The following is a 27,239-nucleotide window of genomic DNA, read 5'->3' as shown; positions in this document are numbered from 1 at the left end:
TCCTCTCTCTCTCTGTCTCTGTCTCTGTCTCTGTCTCTGTCTCTGTCTCTGTCTCTGTCTCTGTCTCTGTCTCTGTCTCTGTCTCTGTCTCTGTCTCTGTCTCTGTCTCTGTCTCTGTCTCTGTCTCTGTCTCTGTCTCTGTCTCTGTCTCTGTCTCTGTCTCTGTCTCTGTCTCTGTCTCTGTCTCTGTCTCTGTCTCTGTCTCTGTCTCTGTCTCTGTCTCTGTCTCTGTCTCTGTCTCTGTCTCTGTCTCTGTCTCTGTCTCTGTCTCTGTCTCTGTCTCTCTCTGTCTCTGTCTCTGTCTCTGTCTCTGTCTCTGTCTCTGTCTCTGTCTCTGTCTCTGTCTCTGTCTCTGTCTCTGTCTCTGTCTCTGTCTCTGTCTCTGTCTCTGTCTCTGTCTCTGTCTCTGTCTCTGTCTCTGTCTCTGTCTCTGTCTCTGTCTCTGTCTCTGTCTCTGTCTCTGTCTCTGTCTCTGTCTCTGTCTCTGTCTCTGTCTCTGTCTCTGTCTCTGTCTCTGTCTCTGTCTCTGTCTCTGTCTCTGTCTCTGTCTCTGTCTCTGTCTCTGTCTCTGTCTCTGTCTGTCTCTTTCTCTTTCTCTTTCTCTTTCTCTTCTCTTTCACCTCCTCCTCCGCTGAGCTTGTGTTCGGGCTCGCCAGGGTGGCCGGTCCGTCGCGCACCAAGCCATTGGCACAGGAGAAGGGGGGCGGTACCGCACCGAGCCGGCGGCAGAGGGGAAGAGGGGCGGCACCGCACCGAGCGATCAGCAGAAGGGAAGAGGGACGGTACGGCACCGAGCCGGTGGCAGAGGGGAAAACGGGGGGCACCGTACCGAACCGGCAGCAGAGGGGAAGGGACGGTACCGCATCGAGCCGGCGGCAAAGGGGAAGATGGGCGTTGCCGCACCGAGCCGGCGGCGGAGGGGAAGACGGGCGGTACTGCACCGAGCCGACGGCAGAAGCACGCACGCACGCGTGCACGCGCGCACAGCGGACCCCGGGATATGCCCGCGAACAACCCGACGCCGGCCCGGCTACCGATCATAAGCCTGGGGGCCAGCTGGTCAGTCGGAAAGCCCGCGGCGCCGCACCGCGCCGGTTGGCAAACGCTCGTTTCACAATCCATAGCGACACGGTCTGACGCCCCACCAATCGACGCCTTTCGTCTCGTAATCGGCGCCGCCTTAGCACGGCGCGGCACCAGTTGACTCACCTGTCACGAATCTATCGATCGGCTACGGCGGGGCGCGCGCCGCCGCCACGCCAGGTGTCCCACAGGTGCGGCCCACTGGTGTGCACGTGCTCATTCCGGCCGGCCGTAGACGCGGGCCGGACCCTGGCGATGGCCTGTCTCAGTCCACCGCTGTGTCCACGTCACCCGCTTGACCACACGGAGCGGCTCTGGGCCCAGTTGCCACGCAAAGGATAGGGGCGGGCGCTCTCCGTCCTTCTTCCTCCGTCCTGCCGGCTGAAGCGAGGGATAACGCTTCTCTGTCATCGAAACCCTCACCATTGTCTGGTGGGTTCGGCCGAGTAGTTCGTGATTTCCTCCTCTTTCCGTGACACGCGTGCATGCAGCGGTGCGGGGCAGTTGCCGACGACGTCCGCAAGACACGCACACACGGACACGTCTTGCGGGATTCGTCACATCCCATTTCGAACCGTGGTCATTCCGGGTTCTTTTGCATTTTCTTTCACGAGCACTCCTCACAGGGTTTCGGCGGCTTGACCGTGCACATTGGCAGAGCCATCTAGCGCAGGATTCCGCAGCAGCGGTGGTGTTCGGGCAGGCGGCTGGCTCAGAGCTGCGTAGTATTGAAGGACCGCCCGCTCGCCAGCTGGCTCCTTGAATCGCGCTCGTTGGACGCTCTTTGCGTTTAAATTGGCGTTTTTCCGCTCTTTTCAAACTGTTTTGGTCGAGGGCTTAATGGAAAACGAGAACGAACGATATTGGAACCGTTCCACGTGTGGCGTAAACAGCATTTGCCGGCTACAAATGGGGCTGGCAATGGATTAGAGACAAATATTCGCATATGAAAAGCTCACATGGCAATTGTTCGTAGGATAAAGTTTGCACGCCTAAATTTTTGTCGAGGTAAAGTACGAAGGGAGTTCATAACGTCATAAGTTCACAATGGAAAAAGCTCGCTTAGGATATGATTCTTTTAGGATATCGTTATGAGATACATTTTTCGTGAGGAAGACTTCGTAACGAGAATGTTCGAACACGCCAAGGCTTGCATAAAATATTTTGTACCCATTTGCTAGTAAGCAAATGTTCGTCAGGAATGAAGTTCGCACGACAAATTACGCACCCAAAAACTTGTATGCCGATATAGGATGTAAGAACGTAAAACTCGTACGCAAGCGACCATGTATGGGTGTGAAGTGCAAGTTGGAATGGAGATATCATTTATTGGTACCGGGTGTCGTATGAACTGTCACTGCGGTAGCCACCGTATCCAGTCGGCCAGGACGGGGGTGGGTGAGGTGATGGTGAACAGCGACAATCGCGTGTAGTGCAGTTGAAATATTATGACTACCGTAACTCTTCATGACATTAAATAAAATGTCTCAGTAGCCAGCAAATAAACCCAAATCATTGGTGATAGTGCAAAGTGTCAGAAGAATGGATGAAAAACATCTTACAAACATGCCTACCGCATATTCATCCGCCGTTTGTGTTGTCTCCCCCGTTATCGGTCACCTTGACGACACATCCATCCTCGCCCCCGCCTGATGCCCCCTTAACCCGCCGCCGACGCCAGCTGATGGCGGCAGCGGGAGTCGGCTCGCTTGTAGAATAAGCCAGGCATACGCGCAAGTGACACCTGATACACGTTTGCTTATACAAGTGTAAAAAGTGAAATAGTCCTGGGAGAAAGGGCATCCGCTACATCCACTTTGATTGGGGCCTTGCCTGCAGCTGACCAAACATTGCTTATGGCTATCACTTTTGCGCCGTACATTTAATAGAGCTAGGAATTTCATAGACAAATTGCATGCCTTAGATGGTCCTGCGGAGACCAAACCTCAGCGAAATCTGAACGCTGACGGAGTAGGAGATTCGTCACCTGGGTGATCGACCTGTCCTGAAATACTCCTTACTGTAGCACTATCCATGTTAAGGGGAGTGTTCCACATTCAAGCTTCAGATATAAAACAAGTCACTGATAACTATGAGTATATTTCTAGGCGAAAAAGACTGCCCTAGGCAACACAGTTTCTGTATTCAGTAAATATGTTCCTCAATAGTCATTTTTCAATTGCGGCATCGTACTTTGCATAACACTGGCTGAGAGCCGATCGATAGTCGTTACATCTGGAAATCGTGCTCACATACGCCAGAGATGATCGACTCAGTAAGTATACTCTGCATCGCCAATGGAATGGCACGATTTGAATGGCGCTATTATGACGTTATGGAGGCCTGGGAGACCCTGAAATAGTCTGCACGAAATAGTCTGCACATCTTCGCGAGCGTGCAGTTCAGACGCTAGAGGGGTTTAAGTCTTACAATGGGAGGGCTGTGTACTGCCCCGAATGATATTCGAGATGCGAGTTCAGTTCAAAACCCCATGCGAATGTGGGACACTCCCTTTAGTTTTAACTAAATGAGCAATGCTTACGAACGTTGCGTACGTAAATTCTCTCGCGAACGCTGTCCGTCGCGGATCTTTGCATAGGTGCCATTGTTGCCGAACTATTGAGTTCATTCTTGAAACGTACGAATTTTTCGATGTTGACTTTTGTCTTGACGAACTTCTGCCAATACGAATGGTGTATATATATATACGTATTATTCGTACTTACGAACTCAAGCGTAAGTGCTCCCGCAATTCGTACTTCAGGTGTGATGTGGCTTTGCTTACGAATAATGACGTGCGTACTTTGTATGCGTTTACGTTTCTCCATGCGTACACCTGTCCTAAAACCGCTGGCAATACCTTGAATAACCGCCTGATGCATAACGTGGGATTGCCTGGAGTCCGCACGATTGTTTTGGCTGAGGCCTCTTTAAGACGGAGGCAGGACGTGAAATGCACGCCTCCTTTAAAGTGGACTACATTAGGATGCCGGTCATTGCTGTAGCTGGGCACACAATGGACGTGCATGAAGATGTTTACCAGCCGCATTCTAGAAATGGTCCACGCTCAGCTGAGAACTTGAGAAGTGAGCGCATGCAAAAGACTGGCCGAGGTACCCAGGCTCGGGTGTACAGTCTGCCGAAGAACTCTGGTACCCGGCTTTGTCAGCTTGACTACTTCTATCTGTCCGGGTTTTGTCGCTGTTCGTGATCGAATGGTGTTGTTTGTTTCGCTTGGATGCAAGTTTTGGTTTAGTGTGAAACGTGAAGGCATTGTCCGCGGTCTTCCCGAGTGAATACGTTTTCTGAAACGGCTAAAGGCTGTGTTTGCTCATGCGTTATTTCACGAAACCAACTGCATATCCCGGCTATCAGGGCTGTGTAATCGCAAACGCAGACAGCGCTGCTTACGTGGGATATTAAAGTTACATAGATCTGCTGCCAAGTGCATGAAATAGTTAACAAGACCACTTGAAGCGAGGTTTTAAGAAGCCTGTCGGTAACTTGTCACCGAACATCAACTGAAATGGGAGTTCACTCTGAGCTTAAAATCGCACCTTTTGCCACCACTGCGTCATGCCTGTTCATGTAAGATTGCACCACCAAAAAGGAAGACGACTAAAGCTGCCATTTGACAAATGATTTACTTTTTCAATACTATTTCAAAACTGTGCCATTTTATATTACGCAGATTGCTTTCTTGCAAGATCGAATTCACCAATGGTGAAAGTTACGTTTGTTCTGAACTGTTCTGACTGTTCGGAAATGCCCAAAGTGAAACTTGCCGTGCTGTAATGGAACCCAAAATGGCGCGGCAAGCTGCACGGCAGCTGATAACCCTGCAAACTTATTCCATCAAAATGTGATGGATGAGCGCAGAATCGGCCATTTTTGGGAAAATCGGTAGATTGATAGTGGAATTTCAAGATGTTCAGAATTGGGATTTAAGCCCGCAGCTTCTAAGGAAAAATTTTACTTATTTTTCTGACCCGAAGTATGCTACCCAAAGCTACTTCGGCGTTATCTACGGTTTTACTTACCAGTCACCGAGGTTGTGATCGGGCTAAAACCTGCACAACTGGACTCAAATCATCGTATGAGCTTGGCATCTTCCCTTCCCCTTCGTCTTCCCCAACGCTTGGGGTGCCAGAGTATTGGCACCCGCTGTATCCTGGAATCCTACAGTTGCCTGCTTCCGTCTGCGGCCATGCTTGAGCTCCAGAAGACCCCCCCCCCCCCCTCAGGTGGGGGTCAAACCTGCACCGCTGAAAAATGTAAAAAATCTCTGAGTGAGGGTTACCAGTGGAAGTTTTTTGTGGTGGGGAGCATAATCGGGATGCTCCTCCCCCGGCGCTGGATGGCCGCGCTGCCCACGGCGTGGCAGGCGTGTTTTGGCGGCGTCCGCGCACGCGACGTCCCGGCGAGCGGTGCCACGCGCCCTGCGTGACCACGTGACGCTCGGTGCCTGGCCGCCTGCGCCGCCAGGTGTCACTGGGCGCCATTACACCGAATTTACGGCGCCGTCACACGTGTTCGCGACTGACTGGTGGCACGCGCCGCCGCCGCCGCCGGCGTCAAATCGCCCCGGGTGGTGCTGGCGTCCCATTCAAAGGCCTCTGATCTGTGCCAATCCGGGCCTGATAGGGTGCAGCGGCGCGGACTCCCGCGGTCTCACAGCGCGCGTGTCAGAGCTATGGTGGAGCCTGGAGGCCCCGCGCACGCCGGCCGTGCTCTGGGCAGGCACAGAAAGAGGCGCGGCGATGGGTCTGGCGCCACGTTCTCTTCGAAGAGCGGCCGGCGGCGGCGGCGCCTCGACCGAGCCGGCTCGGCGGCGGCGCCCCCGCCGAGCCGACTCTGTCGGGTCCCGCGGGAGGTACCCGAATGGCGGCCTCTGATCTGCGGATGGCACACAGGCAGCATGACTGCAGATAGGAATGGTCTCTGGTGGATTCTGATTGGACGTCTTTTGTGGATGTTTGCACCATCGCTTGTATATATTCCTGGATTGAATGCGCTGGTCGCGGTGTTAGCGTTTCTCATTAAGTCTGGCATAGCAATTTGTTAAGAAAGACGATCAAATGTTTCCGGGAAATTACGGGGAGTATTCATGTCGCACGTGGCTGCTTACGCGCGTTGCGGTGATATGTCAGCGTAGGTTGTGCACGATTTGTGAGTAAGCTTAATCGTTTGAAACTCGTTAAGAATCTCAGGTATTCCAGCAGCATTTCTTGAGACAGAGCAAAGGTATTACATGACAACAATGGCAAAGGCGAAGGCATCAAATGTATGCATTAACTTGGCGAACCTTCGTGAATGCTGCTATTTGTTTGGCTTACTTTCTTTACCTAACACTATTAATAAGCCCACTAATATCTGGACTTTCGGTCGCTTCGGTCAGCTGGTTATAGAATCTTAGCTTATGCGAACTCCTCTTTCAATCTCATCATTAATTTTCATTTAAAAGTTTGCGTATTGCGAGGTCTGCACCTTAGGAAGACATGACGAGTGTGCATAAGTTTGCAGCAGTACTGTCACAGCGTCTCAAGGCATCTGCAGATACAGTTCTACGGAAGGACGGAGCTGAACTACTCGGCACAAGACCACTGCCAAGACTGCAAGGCTGTTGTCCGTTTCTGTAGTGCTGATGTAGGTGGATTATTGGGTCGGAATGAAGAGACTGTCCGTGCCCTGAATTGTGCATGATGAGCTCATGCAATATCCCAGCGCTAAAAAGATGAAGCCAACTTCGGGATTTTCCTGAGACGATACTGATAGCCGCACACTAGCCATTTCGGCATTCAGGTTGCCATTATGTTGTGGTCCTCCTGGAACAACACCATTGCCCTGGCGCACTTACGTCATAGTGCAGGAACATTGTATGGTAATTTTTGGTCGGAATTGACGTCCATTAAGGCTAGTCACGACAGGTTGATTTATTTCCACGGAATTTTGTTCATCGAAGTCGTCCATAAACTTTCGGTATCGTGGACAACGCGTATCCAGGAGCTGAGACAAGGCGCTCGCTGTCCTGATTAAAATCACAAGTACACCGATCACTTATCGACTTCAGCGTTTATACTTACTCTGTATGCTTGCAGCTACCCCCTTCCTCATGGGAAGTACGACGCATATTTTTATGCACGCGTACCTGACCCGGGCACGTCGACACACCGCAGCAGGAATTGACTTCAGCAGCTGAGTGCGGTGCGGTGCCGCGGGCGGACAGCTGTCCCGGTCGGAAGCGTCGGAGCCGTCACCACCCGTCCCGCTCCCGCCCCCGTCCCGCCGGGTATGCCCGCCGTCCCGTGCCGATCACAATCGATGTGGGAGTCGCTGTTTGCGTGTCACGGGCGCTGGTGGAGGGGCGCTGAATGCCGCTCGGTTCCGCGCCGTGCCCGGTGTGGGGGTGGGACTCGTCCGCGTGTGCCGCGCGCGATGTAGGGGGTGGGGGTACTGGGCCTGGCGCCTTGCAGCGTGCCCCAGACCGCCTGAGTCGGAGTGGCTGAGGTGCGTGCAGCATCGGGCGGAGGGACTGGTCTGACGCTCCAGTGCCCGTCATGCTCTGGGAGGCAGACTGCGGCTCCCCCTCCATCCGTTTGGTCTGAGACATCTGAGGCTGGCGGGCGGGCCATCTAATGAGGCTGGCAATACAGGACCCCGACGGGCCGCGGACACCCGGACACCCGGCGCTGCCAGCGGGCGGGCCTCCAGCGACGTCGGGCGCCGCGGGGGGCAGCGGCCTCCATTGTCGCCCGTCTGTCTGAAGCGAATCCCCGGCTCAGAAGCAGACGGCGGAGAGCCCTCCTTCAGGAAGTAATGCGCCCGTAATGGAATCGCCAGGGAATTTTCCGATTCGCCTGTCATTTCAGTCTGGAATTGCGATAGCGTGTGTCGCCATCCCTCCTCACGGGGATCTCAGTCATCCGACGGAAGTGGCCGTTTGAATGTCATGGACTGCCTGGCGTCGCCTCGGCTCCACGGTCGGCTGCGCACGACCACGGAAACCTGCCCCTGGAGGTCATAGTGCACGGGGTCGCTGACCGCAGTCGCTTCTGGCGTAAAAGGAGGCTCCAAAATGCTAACAACTCAGGTGGCGTAAGGTAAATGTGCGGGCCGTTTGGCAGAACAAAGTGGCGACGGTTGATGCTTACTGACCGCACCCAATGTGTCATCGGGCCCGAGACGCATGCTGGTGTCTCCTGGTTGTGTGGTGACGACGGGCGACATTTGGAAGGTGATGCGTTCTGAAGTCTCACCATGCGGCACGAGCGAAACGTGCCATGATACTTTCTGGATGTCGTCAATGAATTCACGCCTTCCCCGTGGACGGCCGGTCGTTCGCCGGAGACCCAATTACCAAGTTTGAAGCCAAAACCTGCCGACCAGCTGCTGAAGCCGATTCTGCTCGGGAATTAAATGAACTTGTAGGAGTTTGCAGTTACAGCAGAAGTTTGCCAATCAAGCCCCGCTGAGGTCTCGACGGACCCGCGTTTTCCCGATGCAGACACATGTAGAACATACCGCTCGCTGCCCGCTGCCCGCCGCCCGCTGCCCGCCCGCTCGCTCGCCCGCTGCGTATCTCGACTGTCGTCGAGGGAGCCGAATAACGCCGAACACTCTCAGCCCGGGAGTCATGGTCCTCCCTCTCCCTCCCGTGCGTGCCGAGCCCTCAGCGCTCCGTGCTGTCCTTGCGGGGGAGGGGGAAGGGGGGGGGGGCGAAGGCATGACTCGTCGGGCCGGTCCTTCCAACACGGCCCGGACGCTGCGCGGTGGACGTAGCGCGTCGGGTCCTGTTTGATAAATAACGCTCCGTCGGCGACGTTCATCCAGCGCACGAAAACATGCGCGGCCTTCCCCCTGTTGTCCGATAAATACCGCTCTGTCGGCGACGTTCATCCAGTGCACGAAAGCATGCGCGGCCGTCCTCCGAGTAGCCGCGTTGTTTTGTTCCGATCGATCGTGGGTTTCGATTAGACTTGGCTGGCACAGTAGCTCAGGTGTGGCTGCTCCGGAGGTGTTTCAATTGGTTCGTTATTCTCCTGACCGCGTGCGCAGATGCGCAAGCCCGCACAGCTGTGTGACTGCCCCCCCCCCCCGCCCCGCCCCGCCCGTGCAGACTGACTCACGGGGCAGCGTTGTGATCACGTGACCTAGTCTGCACAGCTTCCCCCCCCCCTCTCCCCTTCACCAGAGTTGCTGGGTCACGGGGCGACAAACGCGAGACCTGTGACTTACGTGAGATCTGTGATAATGGAAAAAGGAAGGAATTCTGAATGTCCTGGCGCATGACTTGATGCCCACTGGCAATGTTCATTTTTGCCGTTGGCGCCGAATCGTCTTGAATGGAATTGAACTGAATTGAGTATCTTGAATTGAATTGAATTGAGTGTTTAACTGATGTCAGTGCTGTGCATCGCCACGAGCGGTTTCGGTGAAGTGCCCGCGAGCTTTAAGTTGGCGGTCAAAGATAACAGAGTGTCTGGAAGCAGAGGCTGACTAGCACAGTCCACAGTCTGACAGTCTGACAGAGGCACAGTCCACTTGCCGTCACGCGGGGACACACGGGTCTGAAAGAGCATTTGAACTGCCATCTCCTAGTAGCGCTTAGATAAGTATTGGTGCTGGCATGTGTATCCTGGCGAGAGACAAAAAAAAAATATGGTAACAAGCACGTAATAGGTGCATATGTGCAGCAACTCGCGTGTTTCGTGAATGCTCAGTTTTGACTTTTTGTCGGCATTGATGCGCATGCCCGTTTTTCGCGACCGAGATGACGCGCGCGGGAGTTAAGTCGCAGACAGCGTTAGCATACTTCAGCGGCATGTTCAGGAGTCGCCCCATTGAAGCGATCCAGTCCGGATGGCTGGGGCGATTTGTTAGCCGACTTCCGCCATGTCAGTGATATGCCATTTCAGCATCAGACGACTTTGATTTCGTTGTAAGCGATTGTTATGGCGTCGGGCCCAGTCGTTTCTTTGCATACGTTCGTTGTGACCTTGGGGTCATTTTCAGCATGCATCATGGGTGCATGATGGATCAAAAGGAGAACCAGCAAGATGATGTAGAGGATAATCAAGATGGTCTGGTCGTGGTTTTCTTTTTATTGAGAAAGCATTTGCTGCATTAAGAACGTTTTATTTAAAAAATATTTAACGACTTGCAGTTCCTCAAACAAAGGCCGTGTTGTCTCTGTCACTGGTAACTGTTAAACGCTTTCGCGAAGGGATGGTAGTAAGAGCGTGTTGAATACACCAGAATACCTAATTGTGCTCGGAGACTGTGTACATTTTCCCGTTCCTTTCCGTGATCAATTAGTATTTCGAGTATTGCCGACACGTGTAGTACTGCCTAAGTACATCAGTTGAAGGTATGGTTGCTCGCACGGAAGTCTGACGACGACTGGAAAATGTCGCGTCCGGGTGCCTGTCGGACCGGGGCGCTGGCGACCGAGCCGGGTCCTGCAGCCGGAGCGCCGCTGCTCAGCTCGGCCGTGCGATGGTCGGTGTCGCGTCCGGGTGCCTGTGGGGCCCGGGCGCTGGCTGCCAAGCCGGGTCCTGCAGCCGGAGCGCCGCTGCTCAGCTCGGCCGTGCGATGGTCGGTGTCGCGTCCGGGTGCCTGTGGGGCCCGGGCGCTGGCTGCCGAGCCGGATCCTGCAGCCGGAATGCCGCTGCTCAGCTCGGCCGTGCGATGGTCGGTGTCGCGTCCGGGTGCCTGTGGCGCCCGGGCGCTGGCTGCCGAGCCGGATCCTGCAGCCGGAATGCCGCTGCTGAGCGTGTCTTCAGTCAGCTCAGCCGTGCGATGGCCGGTGCCGCTTCAAGGCTTAGGCGGCTGGCGAGGCTGCTGTGTGTCTCCATCACCTTCGGATGCCACGAAGCACATTTATCATCCCATCGACGGACATTCATCCCAGACGACTGATTGAAGTGTTTGTGGTCTGACCCCGCAGGTTCACTGCCGCCGCCAGTCGGGATCTCGGTGTATTGCTGTGCTGCCAGGCCATGTAGATAGACGAGATTTGCCGTCTTCTTGAAAATGAAAAACCGCCTAGATATTTTTTTCGTGTCGTAAAATACCACCAGACCATCTGTATGCTGAACGTCCACTCCCTCAGCACTGACGTGGTGCGATATTTTCCTTCCCTCCAAAGTGACCCGAAACCCAATAATATTTGGACGCCGTCTCTGCGAGCCGAAAGGCGCAGCTTCTGTTTGTTCGGTCCCGGCGCTCTCGACGCCTCCAATATGGGATCGGACATCCGTCAAGCCGGGCCGCTCGCGCTCGGCCCGGCACGTCGCCCGAGGGCTGTCCCGCGACGATGAACGGCATCGCTCCAGCGCCGACCGACAGCTGGTCTGTCCGCGTGGACCGGGTCCCGGCGCGTCCCGCCGCAGACGCCTGACAGGAGTGTAGTGCGACAGGCAGTGCCAGTGAACCGCGCAGATTATGGGACCGCTGGCGACGGACCTGAGTTAATGGTCTGTGTTCGAATCCCATACATTGTGTTCATATCTCGTCGGCCGTATTTCCACAGCTGACGTCACAGATCCGGGAACGCTGTGCGGCAAATCGCATCACTGGCGTCGGCTCCCGCTAACTCAGCCGTATCCTGTTGGCAGCCGGCAAGATGCTGCGCCGGCGGATTCCTCAGGCCGGTCACCTGATGACCTCCAAATCCCTGTGGATGACGGAGGTGCCCACTGAGGTACGTGCGCGGTGCCGCGGCGTCGCTGACGGCTGGGGCCTGACGCGTGGGCGTTCAGTTGTCAGAAGCGCGGGCGGTGAGCATGCTCTACACGCGCCACGACGTGATCTCTGTCTTTTATGTTCCATCACCTCGGGAAGAGCGGAGCTTTGCGGATTGTGAGACTATAAGCTGATTGTTTGTTGCTGAGTCTTGCGAAACGTGAAACCGGACGTAACGTATTCTTGGTTGAAGAGAGGTTAACGGTTTCTCGCGTCATTTGAGTTGTAAATGTTGGTTGTGGCTTTACATAGACGAGCATGCATTTCCCAGTCGTCGCTCTCCGACTAGGTCAGATTGTCATTATTATGTTTGCGTTATTTTCAAACGCGTTGCATTGTTCCACATCAGTATACGCCAGAGCGGAAGTGCCTGCGGTCAATCAAATCATTCACTTTAAGGTTATTTATACCCTACTTATGGGTTAAGGACGTCGTTATGGGCACAAAAGGGTCCTAACAGTTGACGCGCCCGTAAACTCCCATACCCCAATCAAGATGCGCCCGTAAATTCCCATACCCAGTCAAGACGCGCCCGTTAACTCCCATACCCAATCAATCACCAGCCAATAAGATGATGTCAAGCCCGCCTTGTTCATAAAAGCAGCGCCTTCTCAGTTTCATTAACACAATGGCATATACACGCGGCCTATTTGTAATGCCCGTCCCGCGAAAATACTTGCGCTTTCGCGCGCGCGCGCTGGCTCGTCATATCGCCGGAGCAAGAGGCGCTCCTGCCACGTGCGCCGTCGGCGGCGCTGCGCTGGCCGCGGCCGGTGTCGCGCGCTGGACGGCCGCCCATGAGAGGGTCCCCCTGCCGGCCGGTACCGCGCGCTGGACGGCCCCCGCGAAGGGGCGCCACTGTCGGCCGGTGCCGCGCGCTGGACGGCCCCCCGCGAAGGGGCGCCACTGTCGGCCGGTGCCGCGCGCTGGACGGCCCCCCGCGAGAGGGTCCCCCTGCCGGCCGGCGCCGCGCGCTGGACGGCCCTCCGCGAGAGGGCGCCACTGTCGGCCGGTGCCGCGCAGTGGCCGGCCCCCGCGCGGGGGCGCCACTGCCGGCCGGTACCGTGCGCTGGACGCCCCCCCCCCCCCCCCCCGCTAGAGGACGCCACTGTGGGCCGGTGCCGCGCTGGACGGCCCTCCGCGATAGGGCTCCGCTGTCGGGCGGTGTCGCGCGCTGGACGGCCCCCCGCGAGGGGGCGCCACTGTCGGCCGGCGCCGCGCGCTGGACGGCCCCCCGCGAGGGGGCGCCACTGTCGGCCGGTGCCGCGCGCTGGACGGCCCTCCGCGAGAGGGCGCCCGTTGTGGCCCGGTGACCGATCTGCCCCGGTGCTCATCCAAGCCTCGACGGTGTCTGCCGAGCTCTCCGTCGCCCGTCCGCTGTCTGGCTGGTGCCGCGGTCGCGGTGCGCTCGCCCTCGAGCTGCCCCGTCGCCCGCGGAGGGAACGTCGCCACCCGTCTGCCGCCCGCCCGCTCCAGCTGTTGGCCGCAGCTGGCGATGGTTACGACCGGCTGCCTCACACTGGTCCGGGGGATGTCTCATCCCGACGTGACGATGGCGTCGGACGAGGTCGTCTCCGCCAGATGGAGGCCGCCTGAGGGCCCGTCTGGCCAGGCCCCGCTGTCTCCGGCCTTCCACTTGCTATCCCAGCCGTCTGGCTGAAGTCTTCTGTCTCTTGACCGGAGGTCTTTCTTCCAGCTTCGTCGGCTTTTACACGCCGCGTGCATTTCTCTCCTCCGCTGCAGACGGGGCGCCATCAGCGGCAGTGCGACTGAGAGGGAGCCTTGCCGGTGGTCCGCCGGGACGGTCCGTCCCAGTGGACCAGCCCCGGCCGGCCACGCCGCTCTGCTGTCGGTCTCGGTGATTGCGCTGCTCTGGTGGAGACGGAGGGAGTCGGGCCGCGTCGATACGCCGTCCGTTCAGGTCCTGTCGCTGATTAGGAACCGGCGAGGCGTCTGCCGGACTGGCTCGGCCGCTGCGGGCCGGCCGGCCGCTGAATGCGTTCCTTTTACTGGTATACGGTCGCCCTTTTCACAGAGGAATGCATATAGGGAGGTCAGTCATTATGCCTTTGCCCAGGAGACCATGCGGATACCATCATTACACAGCCAAGTAAGATGACTTGGCATGAGGTTGCTACATTTTTGCATCGCACATATACGGGCAGAAAGGTATTTGGTTGAACCTCATCATCTTCCCGTTCACATCGCCAAAACCGAACCGCGAGAACACCTCGAACCGATCTTTCGATTAGGGCCATCCGCCAGCTGAACACGCGCCCGGCTTCAGCAGGGCCCGTTCGGCTGGCTCCAGCAGTTCGGCCGGCGCGCACGGCCGCCGCCTGTCCGAGCCGGCGCCGGCCGCCCAGTATGCCGGAGAGCGGCGGTCGTCGAGCCGCCGTCCGGCCGCCGTCCGGCGCGGCCGGACGGCGCGGACAATATCGGCATTGTTCAGCCGTGCCGGCCGCGCCAGGCGCCCACAATGGTGCGCATGCGGCTGCCCACATACTCGGGTGGCCTGTCATTGTGGAAGCCCGCTGTAACTGGCAAATGAACCGGGTAGTGGAGAATGACCCTCAACGTTCGCATGGTATGGTGCTCCTGTGTGGTCATCACCGTGCGATGCAGACACATTTCCTGGCGGTCGATGAGAATGACAAATGTTGCTTCGGTTGGGTGTGCGGTCAGTAACGCAGTTGATTGCCCACACATGGTCATGCTGACCTGGTCGTTACGTGTGACCAGGCGCACGTGGCCTGGAAGTCCGTGGTGTGAGAGTACGACAGCCCAGCAGCGTGTGTCGGCACGCCCGCCGCCTGCCACTCGAAGAGCCCTCGATTCTCCCTCGGCATGGATTGTTCTGGCTGGTGGCGGTGCCTGATCTGGGCTCCTGTATCCTGAGGTGGTCGGCTGTGTACCGGTTGTCGCAAATGTGGCATCCTCTCCTGCATCACGGGGCGGCGCCGACTGCGTGCCATCCTCTCCTGTGTCACAGGGCGGCGCCGACTGCGTGCCATCCTCTCCTGAATCACGGGACGGCGCCGACTGCGTGCCATCCTCTCCTGCATCACGGGACGGTGCCGACTGCGTGCCATCCTCTCCTGTATCACGGAGCGGTGCCGACTGCGTGCCATCCTCTCCTGCATCACGGGACGGCGCCGACCGCGTGCCATCCTCTCCTGCATCACGGGGCGGTGCCGACTGCGTGCCATCTTCTCCTGAATCACGGGACGGCGCCGACTGCGTGCCATCCTATCCTGCATCACGGGACGGCGCCGACCGCGTGCCATCCTCTCCTGTATCACGGAGCGGTGCCGACTGCGTGCCACCCTCTCCTGTATCACGGGACGGTGCCGACTGCGTGCCATTCTCTCCTGTAACACGGGACGGCGTCGACTGCGTGCCATCCTCTCCTGTATCACGGGACGGTGCCGACTGCGTGCCATCCTCTCCTGTATCACGGGACGGTGCCGACTGCGTGCCATCCTCTCCTGTATCACGGAGCGGTGCCGACTGCGTGCCACCCTCTCCTGCATCACGGGACGGCGCCGACTGCGTGCCGTCCTCTCCTGAATCACGGGGCGGCGCCGACTGCGTGTCATCCTCTCCTGTATCACGGAGCGGTGCCGACTGCGTGCCGTCCTCTCCTGCATCACGGGACGGCGCCGACTGCGTGCCGGCTGCCGGTCGGCCCGCGCGTCGGCCGTTGATGGCTATTTGAGGAGATGACCGGCGATCGATGCCCGCCAAACACGGCACACCACCCTCGGCCCTACGGCCGCGTCCGTCGTCAGCCTGCTCGCCGAAGACGGCACATCACCCGCCGGCAGCCTGCCCTCTGCCTGCATTAGAGGAATGTGCGCTCGCCGGGGTGACCAGCTGATGGTACACGGCCAAGGGGAATATCGACCGGGCGGTGGCGTCTTATCCGCAAATCTGTCACGTCTCGGTTGTCAGTCTTGTCGCCCCACGTTAGTCGATCAAAGACAGCGGCAATTCCCGTTATGAGAACAGAGTGGAAGGTGACAGCACGAAACATGAGATGACGGTGGGATCGGCCGACGCCCACCAGCAGACGTCGTTTACGACATTATGTAAACAGATAATCTGACTGCGGAAAGAGGCTTGCGCTCCCCCACGGGCATATGAAAGAAATGAGCACAATAACAAAATCCGATAGCAAAAAATGATTGTGTCTTTGGTGTCTGCCGTTTGCCAGTCTGTGGTGCTCCTGTTTTTATCACGTGCTGGTACTGATGACTAGCCAGGCACTAGTAGCTTTCTCAGGTCCGTGGCGTGCTGATAATGTTGGCAGAACTTCAGCGGCCCTCGCAGGACCGCAGCTTCCCTCCAACAATATCAGCACCGTGTTTCGCCGCTAATGCTTTCAACATTTCGCCATACGGCAGCGTTACGTTCTCAGCGCTGTGGCACTCTGTCACATTTCTTGCGACTGTCACGTGATGCTGACGTTCTCAGGACTTCGCCATTCTACGAACGGCTTCATTAGCGACGCGCTGCTGGACGCTCTGTGCCGCGGTGTTTGGCAGACGTTTTCAGGAGGTCGCCTGTCGATGTTCTCAGGACTGTGACGTGGTGGTGACGTTTCCGCCGCGCACCTCGGACGACACGGTGGAGTGGTTCATGGGCCGGATACGGCAGCGCACGGACCTGGTCGTCGCGGCCCGGAGACACCCGGCCGACAACACGCACCGGCTCTACGTCACCGCCTCCACGCCGAGGTAGGGCGGCCCTCTCGACGTGGGCGCTCGGTCGGCGGGCCGCGGCCGGCCTCACTAGATTGGAGCCCCGTATAGGTATGCAATGCCCGGCACGGCGTCACAAACTGCCTGCAGACAAAGTTGCAGTGGGTCTATATTCGTGGACGGACTGCCGTCACGATGAATAATGTGTAAAATAAAATAAAATAATGGCTGCGAGGACGATGGTAAACAACGACCCGTAATGACGCCATTGTGTTCAGAAACTGGCCCGAAGTGTGGCGAAAGCGACGGTTCTTGCCCAGGTGATGTTGTGAGGGCGACACTGGTGTGAAATGATGGCAGTCTCGGTGTCATTGTCCTCTTTCGTCTGCTGTTCCTCGTCACATGCGTGGTTGGGTGCAGTCACATGTCAGGGCTGCGAATGCAAACCGGCCACCAAATAATACAAAATTTAGGATACACATAATAAAGCAACGGTCAGGAGCCAACTAATTTTGTTTTTCTACCGACGCTCAGCCACATGCTTGGCCATGTTTCTGAGCAGATGATCCCATCACCCATGATCCCGAAACGGCGCCCTCCGACATCCGGCTTGTGCGACTGACGTGCTGTCGCCACGACAGCGGCCGCACTCGTCCGGCCCGGCTCCGAGATTGGCCTGTCCGGTCTCGAGCGCTGCATGTTCGCTGCCGACGTCGGGGGCGATTCCCTCGGACAGCGGCGCCGCACAGTGTGCCGCCAGCCGACGACGCCCCCGCGAGTGCCTGAGGGGCCGACCTCACCTCGGCCCGGGCGCCGCCACGGGCGCCGCAGGCCGCTCCCGGCGCCGCCCACTAATGGCGTGACGACATTAGTGAGCTGCGTGGCCGCCGCGCCGTGCCTGAGGAGACAAAGCCGCTGTCACCCGCTCAGAGGAGGGGGGGGAGGGGGGGGGGTGACTGCCGCGGGACGTGCGGCTCTCGGGCGCACTCAGAGCCTCCTGGAAAGAGAAACCCTGGAGCGGCAGTGTTCCGTTTGTCCTGCAGGCTTAGACTGCTTGCGTCTCGATGTCATTGCGTTTATTTCGTTTCGATTTTTAGCGGCATAATACGCGTGGTAATCTTTCAGTCCGACACGTGATCCATGTATCTGATTCAGCTGTTCCGCCGTCACCCAGTGAAGATCCAATGGCTGGGGTGCCGGTAGTGGAGTGGTTAACACGTCTGCGTTAACCACTGCGCGTCTGGGAAACCAGAGGTACGGGGTTCGATTCTCCACGGTGCCCGCCCTTCCTGCCAGGGTGAGAGGCAGGCAACGTCACATAGCCTCAGCAGCTTAGTGCGTGGTAAAGCCCGAATGACACACACACAAGATCGAATGGCTTGCCCACCCGCATGCTCGTTCTTACGTTTATAGTGTATAATCGAAAGCTAACGAGGTCCACCCAACATCACTGAAAATGTACCCAAAGAGACGCCCGACGCCAGCGCCCGGACCGGCGCCCGCGTCGTCTGTCTGTGTTTTTGTGTGACGACGGCGCTCCTGTGTAAGGTCTCACGCCCCTGATGGTGCGAGGCCGGCTCGGTCGGGACGACCGCGCGGGCTCAGAGGTGCCGCTTGTTCGTGTGAGTGTGAATCGGACGGTTCATGGAGGCAAAGTGCCAGCGAACGGACTTGTTCCACAGCCTGCTGAAGTGGGCGGAGCTGAACGAGCTACCGAAGCGAATGAAGGCAGAACATGGGGGAGGCTTCAAAGAGTTCACCTTGCAGAATGCGAACTTCTTTGAAGGTTTCGAGGACAAAGACTCGTTCCTCACGAACCAGGTACGTTCGGTGTTGGCTGTCCCTCCATCCTCGTCGGGCGGCGGCGTGTCCGCCTGCGCCGCTGGTCAGAGCGGCTGGTACTTGCTCCATATGCCTGTTGTCCTGTTATTCAGGTACATCTACGACAAAAACAGTTGATGCCCTGATGCCTAAGGAATCCAGTGATGACCCAATTTGACTCCTGGAAAGCAGTGGGTGATTCCCAGGACAGGACAGCCTGTATGATTGGAAGCACGAAGTTGCACATTATTGCCTTCCGGAGCACAAAGGCACTTCCGCAAACATCGAGTGGCAAACGTGGCCTCAAACAGACCCGGTGCAAGGAAGCGGTCAAGAACGGATGTGAGGTCAATCAAGGTCGTCATGGATCATGCATAAAGAAAGAAAGACCTTCAGCTCCCGGTTTTCCGGTATGATGAGTTCGTAGTTTTAATCTGGCTTATGACCTTCAGTATACCAGGAGGAGGTTTTATTTAAACGACGTTACAGGGCCAAACAACGGTTATATTGTCGGTACTCAATATCACTTTCTGCGCTCATCCTTAGGAAGATGTACTCATTGCTCTTGAGAATGAGCCCATCTCAAAATATTGAGTACCGCCAATGAAATCGTCATTTAGCGCTATCAAGTTGTTTAACTAGTACCTCCTGGCATATTGAAGGTCGTTAATTCAGCTTTAGAAATTTTTGAACTTATAAATTTCATCGACGCTGCTTGACCATGGAAAGGTCACTGACGTGTTACAAGGTCACCGGTGTGCATTTTCACTATCGTGATGTCCTGATGTTCCCAGAAAGGCCCCTTACGTTCAGTGGGGAATACAAAATAGCGTTTATTTTGCAAAAGCGGTACTGCAAGCCTTCAAATAAAGCGACGTAGTTTTTTGACTTGACGTTACTTGAGACTGAGCTTGCTTTTTCAGAGCATGCGCGTTGATTGTAGTGTCTGCCATGCTAAGGTTCACGGCGCCGCCTTTGGTCGCTTCGCCGGTTGACTGGAGTCACCTCTTTCCCCCGCTCCACGGGGGTTAATTTGTGTAACGCGCTTCTGCATTGAGACATTTCGGAAGGCGTGATCCTTAACTGTTGGCACGCAAGCTCGCGTGAGGCTGACTGCATCATTATGCTGGAGTGGATTTATCGATAAAATTGCGACAAATGTGTTTGAAGCTGTGTCGGGTGACCCTGTGGCTGCTTATGCCACCCAGCGTCATGTGGTCTGCCTATTGCCATGTCGTCTGCGTAGTGCCATGTCGTCTGCGTAGTGTCATGTCGTCTGCGTAGTGCCATGTCTTCTGCGTAGTGTCATGTCGTCTGCGTAGTGCCATGTCTTCTGCGTAGTGTCATGTCGTCTGCGTAGTGCCATGTGTGCGTAGTGTCATGTCGTCTGCGTAGTGGCATGTCTTGTCTTGTTTGCTGTCTGATACATCCATTTAAGTCGACCATCACATGGACTTGCAGTGTTGATGTCTTCCACGCGTGTGGAACTCGACTGATGCCGTTTCTCCGGTCTTCTCCGTTTCCGTTTTTCCTCCTCCCAGCTGATGTTTTCGACCGCCGCCGCCAAATCCAGGCCCGCCACTTGATCTTCCCTGCTGCCAAACCCCGCCAGAAAGCGACGGCGGCATCATTAATGTGGCGGAAGAAGAGCGCTCGCTCGTGTCCGGAAAGGCAATGAAATCCATTTGTATGGGGCAGGCAGCGTCGCCCGTCCACCCGGCCAAATCCTGCATCCTCCCCCGAAATCGACCGGGCTCGGTGCCGCCTCGTCTTCGGCTGCGGCCAGGCCCGAGGCCGTAGAGCCGGTCCGTTTGGCAGCCGTCCGGTGGCGTCCGGCAGCGCGCTATCGACTCGTCCGTGCTGCCGGAGCGCGCTGCGGCTGACTTGGTGATGCGGTGCGCGTCGGGTGGGACGCTGGGGATCGTCTGCTAGCTGGCTAGCGCTGAGATCGGAGCCTCAAGCGATCCGGCGGCGGCCTGACTCGGCCCAGCCGCGCTGCGTCAGACGCCATATTGAACTCGGCCAATTATGTCTGACGGCGAGTATTTCCGGCGAAATAGCCCGTGCCCGGTCACGTTTTATGATTTTGTGCCCCGGAAAGGCAAGGTTAATAGCTTCCACGGGGCCCTTGATCGTCCCCAGAAGTGTCCACTTAAGGGTGATGGCGAACTACCAGCTCACTTAGGTTCAGGGATGTTCATAACAAACCTTCTTTCCAGAAGACCCATATCATGCACCCGTTTCCAAACAGGTATTAGAGAACAGTGAGTTGTGGAGACAGACAATACGACTGGAGACGGTGAGCCGCATTAACCAAACCCACCCATGTTAGGTGCGTCTCCAGAATACATTTCAGCCTACCTTAAATGTTCATTTCAGTCGTGAGATGGGCGAGCCCCTCTTATCCCTCGGTTCGAGAGCCGGGACATTGTGTCGTTGCACTTTTGGATGTCCAGCCGATGTCCGTCTGATCCGGGTATGCGCTAGACGCCCTGCGCTGCTGCCCGTACAGTTGTAGGGTCCATGCCCGGCCGCTGTTGGGGCTGACGCCCGACGCTGTCGCATTCTGAGCGTTTGTCTGGCGCACCACTGCTTTTGTACGTCCCCGGCCCGCCCCTCCCCGGCCGCTGCGCCGGCGGACGTTAGCCGTCCCTTGTGGACTGTCGGGTGTCTGGTGTCCGGTGTCAACTGTTCGGCATCCGGTGTCAGCTATTCGGTGTCCGGTGTGAGCTATTTGATGTCCGGTGTCAGCTGTTCGGTGTCCAGTGTGAGCTGTTCGACATCCGGTGTCAGCTGTTCTGTGTCCGGTGTCAGCTATTCGGTGTCCGGTGTGAGCTGTTCGGTGTGCGGTGTGGGCTGTTTTGTGTCTGGTGTGGCTGTTCGGTATCTGTTGTGAGCTGTTTGGTGTCCGGTGTAAACTGTTCGGTGTGCGGCGTGAGCTGTGGGAGCGCAGGTGCGCTGATCTCGGAGCTGGCCGGTGTCGTCTGCCGAGTTCCGTAGAGTCTGCGACCAGTCTCCGGGCGAGGTATAGCGCCACCCCTCCCACAGTCCCGCGGTCACAGTCCCGCGGTGCACGGCTGCGTGCTGTCTTGTCGGTCATCTCCGGCAAGCGGGACGCCTGCCGTGATAGAGAACCCCTCTAGCGCAACAGAGGTATGACTCTGCGCCCTCCTGTCAGCCGTCATGCTAACCTTGCTTTTGGCGATGTTTACAAGAGTGTAAGGCTGGTTTTGTGACCTTTGTGATTGGTGCACGGCAATGAACGTTTTCATTGTTGCAGGAGCGACAGAGCCTGGTGTTGTGCATGATCAACAACCTGCGGGCGTCAAAGGGCGAGTCGGTCGCAGGCCTCAAACTGATCGAAGGACAGGCCATTAGTAAGTATGCCACGTGGACGGGCCCATTGTCAGGGGTGCCGGCTAGTGTAGTGGTTAACGCGTCTGCGTTAACCACTGCGCGTCTGGGAAACCAGAGGTACAAGGTTCGATTCCCCGCGGTGCCTGCTCTTCCTGCCAGGGTGAGAGGCAGGCGACGCCATATAGCCTCAACAGCTGAGTGCGTCGTAAAGCCCCAATGACACAGACACACACACGGGCCCACTGTCGGTACGTCACCGCCGCACACCTGATCACCGTCACTCGGCCCCAGTTCGGCCTCACTCAGGCAGGCTCGTCCTGTCTCGCCGCATGTGACGCCGTGTCTCGGCTCCGTCCATCGCGCTGTCGGCGCTGCTGCTGACTGCTCCGCGTGCTTGTCCACTCCGTGCCGTCCCCGCGCCTCCCGCGCGGCCGCCGGGTGACGGCAGTGCGCTCGAGCGTCATCCCTGACCGCCGTCCCGCGTCGTTCGCAGTTCCCAAGTGTCTGTCACGCGGCGTGGTGGCGCAGATGTTCCCGCTGCACGACCTCAGCAAGCTGAAGCGGCTCAACACCGGCTGGGTCCGCGCCTTCGCCAGGCGGCAGCCGCTCGGTGAGCTCACGGACCGCGGCGACCGCGCGACGCGGCACGCTCTGCTGGTGGTCCGTTGGTGTGGTGCCTCAACTCAAGTACTCAAAACTCCGAATGTCGAATTGCAGTGAAAGGGGCCACTTGTGGGGAGTCTTGTAGTCAACTGCGTATTAAAAAGCTTGAATGACAGGGTGAATGGCAAGTTTGTATACTTACTTTGCGACATTGTCCTGAGCATAAGTTTCTCCCAAGTCTCCCGTTCCACCTGCTCCGCGGCGCCGTTAGAAGCCGGTCCCTGGTATCCTCGCGCCTGTCTAGCCCCGGTACTCGGCCTCTCCGCGTCGCCATTGAGAGCACGCGCGTGACGAGGGTGTCCTCGGCCGGGCACCAGCAGCATCGATCAGCCGACCGCGGCGCCCGCGGGCGGCCGCCGCTCACCGCCCGCCTGATTGTGGCGCGTCGACGCGCGAATTACGGCGACGCGCCGCGCGCGCTCGGCGGGCGGCGCTCATATGCACGGCTCGACTCATCCGTCCGTGATGTATGGCCGCGAGACGGCGGCGACCGGCTGAGCCGCCGCCCGTCTGCTGAGGGCCATTGGCGAGGCGCGCCGTAATCCGGCTCAGCCGCCGCAGCTGATGGGTGCCGCCGGTGTGGGGCAGGGGGCCGGCCGCTGCGCCGGTGCGTCGCCCTGTCGCCGGCTGGCCTGAGGTGTGAGATGTTAAGTATCAGTCCCGGCGGGCAGGTGAGGATCTGGTCGGCCGCTGCGCCGGTGCGCCGGTGCGCCGCCCTGTCCTCGGCTGGCCTGAGGTGTGAGATGCTAAGTACCAGTCCCGGCGGGCAGGTGGGGATGTGGCCGGCCGCTGCGCCGGTGCGCCACTATTCCTCGGCTGGCCTGAGGTGCGAAATGCTGAGTACTAGTCCCGGCGGGCAGGTGGGGATCTGGCCGGCCGCTGCGCTGGTGCGCCGCCCTGTCCTCGGCTGGCCTGAGGTGCGAGATGCTAAGCACCAGTCCCGGTGGGCAGGTGGGGATCTGGCCGGCCGCTGCGTCGGTGCGCCACTATTCCTCGGCTGGCCGGGGGTGCGAATTGTTGAGTACCAGTCCCGGTGGGCAGGTGGGGATCTGGCCGGCTGCTGCGCCGGTGCGTCGCCCTGTCCTCTGCTGGCCTGAGGTGCGAGATGCTAAGTACCGGTCCCGGTGGGTAGGTGGGGATCTGGCCGGCCGCTGCGCCGGTGCGCCACTCTTCCTCGGCTGGCCGGAGGTGCGAGATGCTAAGTACCAGTCCCGGTGGGCAGGTGGGGATCTGGCCGGCCGCTGCGCCGGTAGGCCACCCTGTCCTCGGCTGGTCTGAGGCGCGAGATGCTGAGTACCAGTCCCGGCGGGCAGGGGGGTCTGGCCGGAACGCCCCCGGGTGTAGTTTGCCTTTGAAGGAATCCCAGATTTCGCACCTCCGTCTGGTCGTAAATGCTGAAAAGTGGCATCATCATATTATATGTCAGTGGGGAACAAAGCTCGCTTATCACGTAGAACAGTCACTGTTAAGCTGAGAATGGCTGTGGTTGGTAATAACGTATTTAAATTATGTGTTTCCGGAATCTTGCCACTAAATGACCTCAACTTTCGGGTACACATAGAGAGCGCTAAGAGAAAGCATGCATACAGTGAGACGCGTCGCGATGTACTGGCTGGTTGTCTTCTCTGTCGTTGCTTTTCTTTTGATGGATGTTATGCGAGTTCAGTTTTCCTTGATAGCGGTCAGAATGGAATGGTTTCAAGTCCATTCCTGTGTGCGGGGGCAAAAAGGCCATCTTCGGGCTTGCTTTCCGTAGTTTTTGAACCGTTTGATCCACAGTTTTGAGAGGTGACCTTTCCTAACTTTTTGTCCTACCCGAATCTTTCAAAGGATAATGGCACAGTGCAACTAATTGGGGGCTCCAAATACCGTTGATATATATTTTCCGTATCCAGATGTTGCTGAGGTGTTCATGAGGGCTTGGATATTATGTTCGAGTAATTGCATGCATTATCACAAACTGGGAGCCCATGCTCCCTAGTTGTGCATTCCAAGCCAGGTCCTCTGATTTGTTGTGACTAATATTTTGGAGTGACGCATTAAAAAAAGAATTTGGGGTGGCAGGAGTGGATATTTCAAACAGGCGGTCAAAGAGCTGTCTTAGGTTTACTGCATATCGGTAAAAGCACATGTGTACGCTGCTTACTACCATGCCTTTTCTACCTTGGTCAACTAACAATATGATTTTATGGTAGATTTCTCGTTCACTGTCCACCCGGTTCTCAGTGTGAATACAGCTGGCAACTGACATCAGCTGCCCGCGAGCCATTACCTTGCCGCTCAATCTGATGCCATGACAGCACAAGCCGCTTTGTATTGTCCCCTGTCCGTGGTGCTCCGCCCCGAGTCACACAGCCTGGCGCGCCCAGCCGAGCCCGGCGGGTCGGCCTACCTATCGAGGCGCGGCCGGGCGCTGCCTGGCTCGCCGGCTGCGGCCCGGCCCCGGCCCCGGCCGGCGCCGGCCGGCTGGCTCATGAGACGGGCGGCCGCGGCCGGCCGACGCGCCGGCCGGCTAATCCAATCGGGTGCAGGGCTCGTGCGTCTCGACTCGGGACGGCGCTCGGCACCCGTCCGGGCGGTCGATGGCAGGCGCCGTGGTGCTGCACCGGCCTGCCGCCGCCGCCCCCGCCCCGGCCCCGGCCGCGGGCGCGGCGCGGCTGGTGTCTTGCGACTTCCCCGAAGCATACCCGGGGTATGGCTTCGGTGGAGCTGCCGCCTTAACGGCTGGCTTCCGTGACGGTGCCGGCCGAGATGGACTTTGTTTTATACTTTTGTTTGTCTCTGGAAGTTGTTAAGCGGATGTTATGAATCATCAGATGCGGCTTAATTATGATTAGCTGCTGTATTGATTTCGCTTGCATTGTTGACAACGTTTTAATCCCTTCGCAAAATGACACGATTCAGCTTCTGTTTTGCCTCCAGACGCCTAGTGCTTGACTTGATCTGCTTATGAATTATGTATTTGCCCCGTTCTACGAAATTCGTTGTTCCATTATGTCCTGAGGATGGATGGGGAACAGTCAGATTTGTGTTTCGTTTAGCGCTAGCCTTTGCTGGGACTTTATCCAGGGATGCTTTTTCAGGAAGTACGCACGGCGGCACTGATAATGATGGCAATACGGCTGGAGAATTATTTTACGTGTATTCGTTCGTTTTTTTGTGCCATTTGTTGGCTACCGCGCGCTCCATGCGCGGTATGTGCCCTGTGCATTAACACCCCATAAGACGTGTGCCTGGTCCACATTGGTAATACCTGCTCCACACTGATAACCCCGCCCATTGTCCTGCAGCGCGGGTGGTCCCTCCCCTTGTGCTCGCCTCATTGCACCCGTGCGTTCCACGGGACGTGCGCGGCTGTCTCGGCCGAAGACGGAGGGCCGTGTGCGCACTCTGCCCGTCGTTCCAGACGACGTGGCCGAGTACTTCGGCGTGAAGATTGGCATCTACTTCGCCTGGCTGGGCCACTACACCCGTGCTCTCATCCTGCCGTCGCTGGTGGGCATCGTTTACTGGGTGAGTGCCGACGGACGATGGAAGCGTCCGCCGCCCGTGGCGGCGCGCGCCCCGCCCCAGCGGCGCAGTCCCTGGCACCCGCCGGATGGCGGCGGCGGCGGCGGCGGCGCCCTGAATGCGGGCTGTGTGGGCGCCAGACCTGCGGCTCGATCTTCAGCGTCGCTGCGCCTCCGCCCACCAGCCGGCCCCTGGCCTCGAGCTGTGACGCCTGACGCGAATGTGGCCGCCTCCGCCGCTCGCGGCCCGGTCTGCGCGTCCTGCCGCCGGCGGAGAGCCCGTCAGCGTGTGTGCGGCGGCGCCCTCGGCCGTTATCGGGCTGCACAGTCGGCACATAGTCCAATCGACCGTGGCGGGCCGTTGCGTGCCGTCCGCCCATGATTGGCCGCCGCGGGCCGGGCTCCAGGCAGGGCCGGCCAGCCGGACCTACGGCCCTGTTGATCGGCGGCGATTTGCGGCCGGCCGGGGCGGGGCGCCAGACAAGGGCCGTCTGCTCACCTGAAAACCCACCGCCGCCGCCGCCGCCGCCACCGCAGGCATGCCTGCGTATTGATCGGCGCTGCGACAGGTGGCGCGTATCTGCCGATCAAAATAATCGCATGAAGTGGCCCAGAGTCTGAACGATTCACGCTAGCTCGCTGGCCACCACCTATTTATTTACGAATCCAAACGGAAGTGGAATGAAGCGGTGCTGATGTTTCGCCGAGGGAGCTTTGTGCTGGTCAGATGGAACACGCCATACACCGCCCGCCGGGAGTGATCCATATTTGAGTGAAGAAAAACAAATTAAATAATTTTAGTGAAGGTGCACTTCGCACTGGTTCTCACTGGAACTGATGCCTCTTTCTTCTCACTGGAAGTGGTGTCTCTCTGCTGTCGCTGGAACTGATGCCTCTCTGTTCTCGCTGGAACTGATGCTTCCGCTCGCTGGAACGAATGCCTGTTTCCTTTCAATGGAACTGATGTCTCTCTCTTCTCGCTGTAACTGATGTCTCTCTTTTCTCAATGAAACTGGTGCCTCTCTTTTCTCAATAAAACTTATGCCCCTGTCTTCTTGCTGGAACTGACGCCTCTCTCTTCTCGCCTGAACTGATATCTTTGTCTTCTCGCGTGAACTGATGCCTCCCTCTGAATGGAACTGATACATCTCTCTTACCACTGGAATTAGTCTCTCTCTCTCTCTCTCTCTCTCTCTCTCTCTCTCTCTCTCCTCTCTCTCTCTCTCTCTCTTCTCTCTCTCTCTCTCTCTCTCTCTCTCTCTCCTCTCTCTCTCTCTCTCTCTCCTCTCTCTCTCATCTCTCTCTCTCTCTCTCTCTCTCTCTCTCTCTCTCTCTCTCTCTCTCTCTCTCTCTCCTCTCT

At 57.7% G+C, this 27,239-nt stretch overlaps 1 protein-coding gene across 1 annotated transcript in view; it reads left to right on the top strand.

The window, feature by feature from the left end:
* The window catches only part of wwk (anoctamin 8 white walker), a gene marked incomplete in the record, with an annotated part of 81,030 nt that overhangs the window by 13,851 nt on the left and 39,940 nt on the right, over positions 1–27,239 (top strand). The window contains 6 exon segments of the mRNA XM_037223992.1: positions 11,700–11,785; positions 16,408–16,565; positions 18,212–18,350; positions 21,631–21,727; positions 22,201–22,317; positions 25,777–25,883. Coding sequence (XP_037079887.1) covers positions 11,700–11,785; positions 16,408–16,565; positions 18,212–18,350; positions 21,631–21,727; positions 22,201–22,317; positions 25,777–25,883 — 704 coding nt within the window.

This window comes from Pollicipes pollicipes, unplaced genomic scaffold, assembly GCF_011947565.3.
Source record: "Pollicipes pollicipes isolate AB1234 unplaced genomic scaffold, Ppol_2.1 Scaffold_4881;HRSCAF=5763_pilon_pilon_pilon, whole genome shotgun sequence".
Classification (NCBI taxonomy): Eukaryota; Metazoa; Arthropoda; class Thecostraca; order Pollicipedomorpha; family Pollicipedidae; genus Pollicipes; species Pollicipes pollicipes.
Note: the sequence above shows the minus strand (reverse complement) of the source record. Positions and strands in the feature narration are given on the sequence as shown.